The 11,599-nt window shown below is 39.5% G+C and overlaps 1 protein-coding gene across 6 annotated transcripts in view; it reads right to left on the bottom strand.

The window, feature by feature from the left end:
• The window catches only part of LOC107780328 (DExH-box ATP-dependent RNA helicase DExH14), a 58,566-nt gene extending 47,246 nt beyond the window's left edge, over window positions 1–11,320 (bottom strand). For 3 of the 6 annotated variants that reach the window (XR_012693888.1, XM_075219035.1, XM_075219033.1), the window contains exons 1-15: window positions 11,103–11,319; window positions 10,953–11,014; window positions 10,424–10,592; window positions 9,685–10,135; window positions 9,501–9,566; window positions 8,959–9,078; window positions 8,571–8,873; window positions 6,091–6,207; window positions 5,905–5,964; window positions 5,750–5,821; window positions 5,563–5,679; window positions 5,237–5,398; window positions 4,709–4,774; window positions 4,409–4,561; window positions 4,246–4,329 (exon numbers count right to left, since the gene is read on the bottom strand). Coding sequence is in view for 5 of the 6 variants with exons in the window: in XM_075219035.1 (XP_075075136.1) it covers window positions 4,246–4,329; window positions 4,409–4,561; window positions 4,709–4,774; window positions 5,237–5,398; window positions 5,563–5,679; window positions 5,750–5,821; window positions 5,905–5,964; window positions 6,091–6,207; window positions 8,571–8,873; window positions 8,959–9,078; window positions 9,501–9,566; window positions 9,685–10,135; window positions 10,424–10,592; window positions 10,953–11,014; window positions 11,103–11,209 (2,109 nt within the window). In the remaining variant the exon portion in view is untranslated. Of the gene's footprint in view, window positions 1–4,245; window positions 4,330–4,408; window positions 4,562–4,708; window positions 4,775–5,236; window positions 5,399–5,562; window positions 5,680–5,749; window positions 5,822–5,904; window positions 5,965–6,090; window positions 6,208–8,570; window positions 8,874–8,958; window positions 9,079–9,406; window positions 9,567–9,684; window positions 10,136–10,423; window positions 10,593–10,952; window positions 11,015–11,102 lie in introns of all 6 variants that reach the window. The other 3 variants (XM_075219036.1, XM_075219034.1, XM_075219037.1) reach the window with 2 other exon arrangements.
• Between the last annotated feature and the right edge of the window lie 279 nt (window positions 11,321–11,599).

Below are 11,599 nucleotides of genomic sequence, written 5' to 3' on the forward strand. Positions count from 1 at the left end.
CATCCAACATAACCTTCACTATCATAAAGGATATATTGAGCATATCTTACAGAAGTTATTAACTGAATTAATCTTTTTTTATTAAGGTAAATTGTATTAATCAAAAGGGAGAAACTCACAAGAAGTATACCAAAAAGTAGAAAATTTACATCAGAACATGACGTCTACAAATGACGTCCAATCTTCTATACAAGTAGGGGCTATATAAGTACACCAAAAAGCGATCAAAAAAAGACTATTCTTAAGATGTGAAAAAGAAACTCAATCCCCTCAAAAACTCTCCTATTTCTCTCCCTCAAACTATCCACATGAGAGCTAACGGGGCGAACTTCCACGCCTTTTGCTTTCTTCTTCTACGGAAACCAGCTCAGCTATATAACATTTCCTTTACAGTGCTTGGCATCACCCATTGAACACCAAAAAGATTCAGGATTGCTCTCCACAAACCCGAGGACACAGGACAATGCAACAAAAGATGATCAACTTCTTCCCCTGAGCTTTTACACATGTAGCACCAACTAACAAGTGTAATTCCTTTCTTTCGCAAATTCTCAACAGTCAAGATCACTCCCCTCGCCGCTAGCCATGCAAAAAAGCATACCTTCGTGGGCGCCTTAGGAATCCACATCAAGGAGTATGGAAAAGTGGCCTCCTCTCTCACTAACAAACTCTGGTAAAAGGACTTTAAGGTGAACAAATCAGCGCCACGCAACCCCCATCTCCAAGAATCACAAGATGGTTGGGGGCCTATCTTGCCCATATAGCAATGCCAACAAATCTTGGAGCTCCGCTATCTCCAATCTTGCATGTTCGTTCTAAACGAGAGGCCTCATCCCATACTACCCCCTTCATGCTCCTTGCGAATCTATTGAACCATCAATTCCTTCTGGTTTGAAACTCTGAAGACGTGGGGGAAAGAAACCCTCAGAGTATCCTCTCTACACCACCTATGATTCCAAAAGCTGATTCTCCTTCCATCTCCCACCCTGTAAGTGATGTTGCCATTAAAGGCTTCCCAATTCTTCATGATGCTCCTCCACATGCCACACTCGAAAGGTGTTGTGATCGCCTTGGTCCTCCAATCCCCTCCATGGAATCGTACTTTTCTACTATGACCTCCTTCCATAGAGCATGCTCTTCTACCCCGAATCTCCACAGCCACTTCCCCAATAAAGCTTTGTTGAATACCCTAAGATCTTTTACTCCAAGTCCATCCCACTTCTTTGGGGAAGTGACTATCTGCCAATTCACTAGATGAAACTTTTTAGTTCCTTCCGCCGTATCCCAAAGAAAATTCTTTTGAAGCCGCTCCAGTTTTTCTGTGATGCTCACGGGAGCTTGCAACATGGACAAGTAATAGGTGGGCATACTCGATAAGATGCTTTTAATAAGAACTTCCTTACCGCCTTTTGACAAGTACCGTTTCTGCAAGCTTGCTAATCTTTTTTCAACCCTTTCAATCACTGGATTCCAAACCGCAGTATCCTTATGCGAAGCGCCCAATGGGAGACCCAGGTAAGTAGTGGGAAGAGAGCCCACCTTACATCTGAGAACATAAGACAAAGCATCGATGTTAGCAACCTCACCCACCGGGAGAATCTCACACTTGCCGAGGTTGATCTTGAGTCCTGATACTATCTGAAATTACTGCAGGACCTGCTTCAGGTAGGTCAACTGATCCATATCGGCATCACAGAAAACCAGGGTGACATCCGCAAAAAGCAAATGAGAGACTCTTCGAGCACTGAGCGCCCCGATCGGAGCTGAGACTCCTCTCAAGAAGCCTCCGCCAGCCGCATGATCCATCATTTTACTCAGAGCATCCATCACTAGAATGAATAGCATGGGAGATAGGGGGTTACCTTGCTTGAGACCCCTAGAGCTACCCAAAAAACTACATGGGCTACCATTAATCAGGACAGAGAATTTGACTTAGGAAATGCAGAACTTGATCTATCCCCTCCATCTTACCCCAAACCCCATCCGCATCATAATGAAATCCAGGAACTCCCAATTGACATGGTCGAAAGCCTTCTCAAGGTCCAACTTGCATAGTAAGTCGGGTTCTCTATTTTTCCTTCTGGAGTCTACAAGTTCATTTGCCAGCGAAGCAACGTCCAATATCTGCCTACCTTCCACAAACGCATTCTGGGAGGACGAAACTGACACATCAAGAACCTTCTTGAGTCTATTGGATAGCACTTTAGAAATAATCTTGTAAGTGTTCCCCACGAGACTAATAGGTCTGTAGTCTCTGATACAAGATGCTCCTTCTTTCTTAGGCACAATGGTAATAAAAGAAGTATTAATACTTCTCTTGAAAACACCATTCACGTGGACGTATTCAATGGCTTCCATCAACTCCCCCTTAATGTTGTCCCAACAGAGTTGGAAGAAGGCCAAGGAAAAACCATCAGGCCCGGGGGCCATATCACCAGCACAACTCGACACAGCCTCGTGCACCTACTCCTCCTCGAAAGCCCTCTCTAGCCACTCACTGTCTATGTGGTTGAACTCTATTCCCCCAAAGTAGGCCTCCAACTAACTTCCTCTTTGCATAAGTTCTCGTAAAACCCCACTATCGCCCATTTTACCTCCTCCCCTCGCTCAATCCTCACCCCATCAACAACTAAGGACTCTATGAAGTTTCTCCTTCGATTTGCAGCCGCAACCCTGTGGAAAAACTTGGTATTCGAATCCCCCTCCTTTAACCAGAGCGCCCTCGATTTATGCCACCAACTAATCTCCTGAGCTATTGCTAACTCGACTATTTCCCTCTTAACCTCCCCCTGTCTCGCTTTCTCAAATTCATCTAACTCCCTCGCCCCTTCCCCTCTCTCATTCCCCCAATTCATGCATGAGCTCCCTCATTTTAACCTCTATCCTCCCAAAAACCTCCTTATTCCACCTAATAATATCTCTCTTGAGCAATTTAAGTTTCTTCGAAAGACGGAAGGAAAGTGTCCCAGATATCTCGTAGCTTGTCCACCATTCTTTCACTTTGTCTCCAAATCCTGGCACTTTCAACCACAAGTTCTCGAATCGGAAAGGAGCACGCACCCCCTCCCTCTGGATCCATCAAGCAAGATAGGCAAATGATCCGAAGTCAGCCTAGGAAAAGGAATCTGCAGTACATTCGGCACCAGCTCATCCCAGGAGGGCGATATCAGAAATCCATCAAGTCTAGATCTTGAGTCGGAATCCTCCGCCCTGGCCCAAGTAAACATTTCCCCTGACAAAGGAAGGTCAATGAGAAAGTGATCATTGATGAAGTCAGAAACTCCTCCATGGCCCTCGAAATCAGGCTACACCCTAATCTCTTCTCCCGAAATTTAATAGTGTTAAAGTCTCCCCCTAAAACCCATGAAATGTCCCATTCCCCCATAACATTGGCTAGTTCCTCCCAGAAAGACACCTTGGACCCTTCTTCTACCGGTCCGTACACTCTCCCAAATCCCCACTTCACCCCATTCACTCTATCTTTGACAAAAGCTGCTAAAGAAAAAACTACCTTCTTAATCTCCTTTACCTCCAAGTTTCTATCATCCCACATAAGAAGAATGCCCCCGGCACTTCCCGCTACTGGGACCCAGTCATATTTTACCCAACTACCTCCCCAGACACTCCTCACAATCGCATCCGACAAAACTTCCATTTTGATCTCCTGAAAACAAAACTAGGTTGGCACCCCACTCTAACTCCCACTTTGATGATGGCCCTTTGGTTTGGGTCATTCATCCCCCTCACATTCCATCACATTCCATGAAAGAATCTCAACTTTCATAAGTAACAATTTCCCCCTTCCATAACTGAATTAATCTTCTCAGTAACTCTTTTAGAAAAAATCTCTAAACCTAAAAACCAGAAAGTAACACATCATTCCATTGTGTTCCTCACTTAGAAGTAAACGTTACCATCTTTTCAAGTTTTTTTCTTAATAAGAAACAAGAAATGCAACATATATGGATGGAGTTGTAAGTTAAATAAAAATAGGCGTGTAATCAAAATTGAGGTTCTATATGGATTTAAATGAGTCTAATATAGATTTTATAAGCAATAAATAGTGAAGAAAATTTATATAGATAGTGAGTTAAACAATGTTCAGAGAAATGAATGCTGAAGAGAAGAATTTCAGTAAATTGAAGTGATAAGGAGAGCAAGATAAACAAAATGCGACAAAGAGAGCGGAAATATTGAGTAAAATGGTTAACTGCGCATTAAATCATATCCAGATAGAAAACTTACCAACTTATCAGCCGTTTTCACCGTGTCCTTACGTGAATGGACAAATACCATAGCCTGATGCCCTTGTTTTAAGGAATCAACAACCTGTGTAAGTGAAGAGTCAGGCCAGAAATTTATTGGGAGTGCACAACATAGCAAGGAAAAAGGTCTTGGAGAAAGATACCTTATTGTAGCATATCTCATTAAGAAGTTCATTGCGGGCTAAAAAATTATGCTCACTAATACCAATATACTGTTGTGCAAGAGGTACCGGACGGTAGCTTGAATCAAAGAAAAATAAACCTGTATCCGGATTCACCCTTAGAAACTGTGCAACCTGGATTTCACAAAAGGAATAGCCATGAACAAAAAGACGAACCAAAAGGATGTAACAAATTTTGGAGCTTCATCATTCTGTATAGACCAAATGTCCAACATGGAGGTAAAGACTTCAAAACCAAAAAAAGTTCACCCGAGAACCAACCTCCAAATAGTTGGGTAAAGTGGCTGAAAGGCCCACTATCCTTATCATAGACTGTGTAGACTCCACCTGTCAAAGCACCAGAATAAAAATTTAAACCAAATCATGCGCACATGAAAATGGAGTCACCTCCACCTTAGCACTAGAGGAGATGATATCACAATCAAGTTCATAACCTAAATCTTCATAGTAAGCCAATAGTTCTTACTGCCAAGTATAAATTTCCATGTTACACTAGGTTCATGACTTTAACCTCTGTCTCACAGCATTTTCATAACCTTCTAAATGCATCTCATATTCCTTTGGTTCTAAAAATGAAAAGCTATAAAATGTCTTCTTCCAACGTTGTATTGTTCTGTTCTAAATGCCAATAACATGCTTCATCTTTCACTTAAAGGCCTTTATTGGAGAAGTTGAACAGTAGTAGAGAATTGCAGCAGTGTTAAGCGCATAGAGGCAACATCATCATATATAAAAAATACTGAAACTTCTACAGCAGACACTAGATTAAGTAAAACAGCTTTTGCTAACCTGACGAAGTGTACGGGCTACTAATGCTTCTATTACAGGGCCTCTATCATCATTTAGCAAATGGACTTCATCAATGATAAGTAGCTTCACCAGCATTGAGAGTGACATGTCACTGCTTTTACGAGTAATAACATCCCACTTTTCAGGCGTTGTCACTATCATCTGATGAAATATGATGAAAGAGAAAACTTAAGCAAGGCTTCAGAATGAAACAGCATCATAATTAAGCCAATCAATCAACCACTCAATTAGACCACAATCCAAAATAGAATAAAGCCAATAAGTAAACAATCAACAATATTACAAGAACTGAAGTGTGACAGAACCTGTGTTTCCTCAAGCTCATTCTTAGAAAGCTGCATGTCTCCAGTAAGTTCTCTCACAGTTACATTAAGTGGAGACAACCGGTGACTGAAAGTTGATGTGACCTCTGCAGCTAATGCCTAGAGAAAAAATCACCTTATATGACCAATTATCTGAATGAAATTGAAGGACACAATTCTCAAGCTATACCTTCATAGGAGCAACATAGACTATCTTGAATTCATCCTTATGCAAGTAACCATCTCTAAAGTGATTTTTAATCTGCACAAGAGAAGGTTATATAACTTCATCAAAGTGCCAGTAGACCCTTCACGGAAGAAACTCTAAAGAAAGACCTAGCAGACCTCATGTAGAATAGCAATCATAGCTATGTTTGTTTTCCCAGCCCCAGTGGGAGCACATACCTGGTAATAAAAGAAAGCTATCAAAGACAGATAAAAAAATTTATCACCATAGGCGAAACAGCATACATTTTAACTATTAAAAAAAAAGAGTATTAACATACACTATCAAAGGAGAAAATAACTCACTAGTATGTTTTCGTTGCTATTATAAGTAGTATGGTAAATTCTGCTCTGAATACGGTTAAGACTCTTGTAGCCATGGAAAGCTGTTTGTGCAAAATCGTCTAGCTCCTTTATCTCAATCTGATAAGAAAAACAATCAAGCAAAACCATCAGTTGAATTAAGCAACTTTTGGGGAAACCAATGAGGATCTACCAGAATAACATATCTTCAACTTTTCATGACATTTCCAATTCCAAATACATTGTTTTAAACAGTGGTACAGCCAGGCCACCTCGTAGGCCCCTCATCTAATCCACCGGGAGCCTGCTCCCTCATAACAACATAGATATTGGGTAAAACTCAATCAACCAATGCTTAATAGCCAAATAGAAGGAAAGAAATCATCTAGACATTTTCTATCTCCGCTGAGATCAAACCCTGGTCTCCCCTAGTCTATTCCAGTTTGTTGATTGTTAGGCTATAATGCTTTATAATTGGGTGTAGCATCAAATAAAATACCTTTAGCATTTCCTCACTTTACTAAATTTCAAATACATACATACATACATATATATATATATACACACACACACACGCACACAAAAAAAACACAAATACATATATACATATACACACACACATATATATACACATATGTACATATGAAAGGCATAAGTATCCCCTGAACTTGTCTCGAATTACCAGTTACACAGTTGTATATTGTGGCGGGGGGGGGGGGGGGGGGGTTGACCTATTACACCCTACTTTTCAGACCCTTCAAAATCAGGGTGGAGATGTGGGATCCACAACAGATTTGGTTAACTTACCTTGGGTGTTTTGACTACATCTATGAACAAGAAGTATATATTAATTGGTATTTAGTTTGATTTTTGGGTTTATGTCATATACATATAAAGTTACATAAAGCATGAGAACGCTTTGCTATCACACAAGACATTTTATGAATAAAATATTAGGTGTTTATAATGAATAAATTTTATTAGTTTTAGTTCAATAACTTTAATTAATAAAATATATACTTATACATGACGTAATATATATATTTATTGGCTGTATCCTAACACCTTTATCTGCACTCGGATCCATAAACCCGGATCCTAAATATTAAGTAATCGGGTGTGTGTCTACACACACATACATTTATTGGCCGTATCCCAACACCTATACCCGCACTCGGATCCTTATCACCGATTCCTAAAATTTATTTGATGAAGAATCCAATTTGGATACATACAACCGAGTCCGAGCAGCATAGCATTTCAGTACAAGACTAAATACCCACAAACGACTAACAAAGAGAAACCACCTCTCCAAAAGCCCACGTCCCAAACGTGTGCCCAATATGAGAATTCAATGTCCAAGCACCACATTTGAACATCCAAATGAGAAGCAACCCCCAGAACTCAAAGCACAAGCCCAGATAGCCAATGCCTACCAACCCCGAATATATGTAATCATGGAATGACAGGGAAACTATTGTGCCTAACTTTTTAGGATGGATACTCATGGGACATCCTGGAATATATGCTAGAACATCGACTCAAATTGGAAATGGAGGAACTGAAGCTTTTCTCCGGAGAAACAGCTACATATAATCCCACAAAAAAGGCAGATAGGAAGATCTAAAGTGTCTGCTGCAAAATCTTTCTTGACTAGATCATACTGGGCACACATCCTCCATAGAAATGAACCAATTCTCTATGCAAGACAATTTACACTATCAGGGTATTGAAGAAGATGGCTTTCTTCACATCACATGCAGCCGGAGATTCAGTCCTAACATTACAGAGTCGAGAAAATGAACTGTAGGACTTGTGCTTCGTTTTCTCTGTGCTACCTAAAACAATAGTGGATATTGTGGCCGGAGAGAGAGGAAGAACAAAGATAGGAGGAAGTTGAGAGATCAAAAAAATTTAATATTTTTTTATAAGTAAAATATCATCAAATGTTAGGAGCCTTTTTCTGTTTTATTTTTACTTTTGGTCGTAAAGAAAAGATGCATTATCATATAAATGCTGAACAGTGACAAGATAAATTGCTGTATAAGTTGATTTACAGATACACCCTCCATTGGAGAACATATTCAAGCATAAGTATTGAATGCATAGAAAAGGTAGAACAACAACAACAACATACCCAGTATAATTCCACACAGTGGGGTCTGGGGAGGGTAGTTTGTACGCAGACCTTACCCATACCTTTTGTGGAGGTAGAGAGGCCGTTTCCAATAGACCCTCGGCTCAGGGCATAGAAAAGGTTGAAGCATTCTGAAAATTACTATTTTTTCTTTTCCTTTAAAAAGATTTAATACAACAACATACATACATACATATATGTGTGTGTGTGTGTGTGTAAGGCTAGAAATGAGAAGTACCGGACAACAGCACTAACAAGTGTTTCCACAAATCAAGCCAAAGTAGATAAGTAGTTGGAAGAGCAGCAATAAACGAAGAAAAACAATAGTGGCAGCAGAGGGAAATACCAGTCTCTCCCCAGGTTTCATAGATGCAGTTGGTGTTGGAGGGATAATGACTTCTTCATATCCTTTGTAGTGCTTTCTGATAGTTCCTTGAGGAAGGGCTGTAGGACCTAAGGTGTTTGGCCCTTCACCATGACCAATGAGGTCCTCAAATATGTTTTTCTTCTCACTTGCATGAAGTAAAGAACTAAAACTCACGGCAGACAAATCATCCTCAACCCCATTATTTGTTCCTCGTCTATGCTTTCTTTCTTCCTTCCGACGAAGTTTGTCAATTTGCCGCTCAGACTCAGTTTGAACAGTTACCTGTACAATTAATAACAAGTAAATTCAAATGCCAAGTATGCATTGCATGTATGTGACATTATCATAGTAGTATAACTATTATTACCTGAACAGCATAACTAGGTGTGCGTGATTGTCCCCCTGGAGACATCTTGTCAGCTTTTAGTGCATGTAGTCCATGATGGACTGCATCAACAATTTCCTTTCTGTGCTGAGATACGAGGAACTAAATTTCAGGGGAAAAGCAGAAAAGAAGAAAAATTAAATTTAAGGAACACCATATTGCAAATGAATGGTTCTCTACCGAATAGCTTACTGCTCCTATTGACCATAAATTTAGCACTTTGGAGAACTCAACTCATGAATAGTATGGGGCCTACATTCGCATTTATAATCTCTCAAGCAATCCTACAACATATCATCAGACACGACTACTTCACACCCTAGGTAAGGCACATACTTTTTACTTCAATGCGTCGTAAAGTTTAAAGAACAATATGATGATATATCCTATGGAGATCCATAATAATTAGAGCACCAGTTCAGGTACATACTATTTACTTCAATGCGTCGTAAAGTTTAAAGAACAATATGATGATATATCCTATGGAGATCCATAATAATTAGAGCACCGCTTCAAATTTCTACCATGATAAGATCCTGAACTGTTTCAAATGCACCATCACCAACAAGGTCAAGCAAATCGCCAGCTATCTACACAAAACAAAATTAAAAACAATAGTACATATCAGATGCTTACAAAACTGATGCGCCAGAAGGTGTGGCTAAAGTATGCAGCAGAAATTATGAAGTGAGAGTGACTGATTGTTACCTCATCACCTGGTTTCTCAGAATCAAGTACGCGGCATATGGCCATTGCCAGTTCATCTCGAGGAAGCTGCGAAGTATTACCTCTAACTATCTTATCACAGGCATCTCTTAACCAGCTTAAATCAAAATTTACACCAGATACAGATTCTCTAAAATTTGAGGAGCCATGATCGTACTGTGATTCATGACTTGAAGAAGGTGCATCATCCTGCTCAACAAGAAAATCAGAATCTTCCAAAGAAACATCAATTAAGAATCGCGCGGGAGGTCTAAAGACAAGGTCCGAGCCAAATTCCACTTCATCAGTGGTTCCATTAGACATTTCTTGTAAAGAGACTGTCTCATTTCCAGGGTGATAATTCTGCAATTCGTACAATCTTTGTGCTAAGGAAGCAACTCTCGATAGTAATGAGTCCGAAACTGCATAGCCCACGAGTTTTTGCAAATCTAGCCTGTATTTAGATAACAAGATTGAGTTTGCAGAGTAGCAATTCATGGAAAATTTCTCAGCATACAGACATTCACAAAGTATTCATAGGAAAGAAAAAATCCATAGATATTCGCCTTTTATTTCCTGATTAGTGTTAACAGCATGTCAGCACGACACATTGGTTCACCCCTTCCACCCCAGCTGATCCTCAGTCTAAAGATCAGACAAATACCATAAATACACACAGAGACAAAATAAAGAGCTACTAAATGTCATCTTCAAGCAATACATTTAGTAACTATCTGCTTACTTCTTCTCAGCAATACTCCTGTGTTCCTCATCCTCCACCACTGTCCCGGTGAAAAGCCTATAAACATTGAATGCCACCTCCCTAAACTCCTCTGACACAACCTCACCCTTCATCAACTCAACCACTGCCCCAACAAACTGCTTGTACGCTTGCCGCAACTCAGGAGAAGCTGCACCAATTATTAGAACACTTCATTAAGTGTTGGAGAAGAAAAGGGAGAATACAAGAATTTCAACATATTTCCATTATAACAACCCTTCTTATCCCTTGTTTCTTTTTGGTGTACCCATGAGAACCATATCTTTTTGGGAAACTTCTTGCACAGGCTGTTTTTTCACCGTTTTCAATAAAATTTTATTACTTTATCACACACACAAAAAATCAATCATAAACTAATTAGGATCGACTATAAAGAAAAATATCATCATAATTTGATTACTTTTACTCTGGCATGAATCTTCTAAAAGAATTCAAACTTACTTCCATGTATTTCACAACAAGAACGTTATTATTGAAATTTTGATATTACCTTGGTCCCATTGATATACAATCTTTCGAGCAAGTTTTGATTCTTCAAGTGAAGTTGCAGTACTGAAAAACAAGAAAAACTCATATTCTTAAGCACCTAAACACTTGGAAAATTTGATAATGAAGAATGAAAAAGATGGGATTTTGGTACCTGCGAGAGTTGAGATTTTGGAGAATTGCTTTCCGGTGAAGGTAAGCTTGATCGACGTCGAATGGTTCTCTGAGAGCATTGGTCAGGCGAGGCAGTTGAAACAACATTCTTAATGTTTCGCCGAATTGATTGATTGATGTTTTCTCCGGGGATGGTCTGAAGTGGTGGTCTAGCAGTGGTTTTTATGTGTTCGGAACAAAACCGGTTCTTGGTTTCTTGCGCAAAGGTGTAATCAGGGAACCGGCCAATTTTTATACCGAGTTTTTTTTTTGGTAGAAAAGATAAGTAATACTCCGTGCGCTTCACAATAACTTACCAGATTTCTTTTAGCACGCCCATTAAAAAAAATGTTAAATCATATATAAAAATACTTAGTATGACTAACTACCCTTATTAAATATTGGTCACATAGTTATAGTGATGAGTGAGAAAACTTTTTAGTGATATGCACATAAGGGTAAAAGAGTAAAAACAAATTGATTTTTTTCTTGATTACC

This window comes from Nicotiana tabacum, chromosome 8, assembly GCF_000715075.1.
Source record: "Nicotiana tabacum cultivar K326 chromosome 8, ASM71507v2, whole genome shotgun sequence".
NCBI lineage: Eukaryota > Viridiplantae > Streptophyta > Magnoliopsida > Solanales > Solanaceae > Nicotiana > Nicotiana tabacum.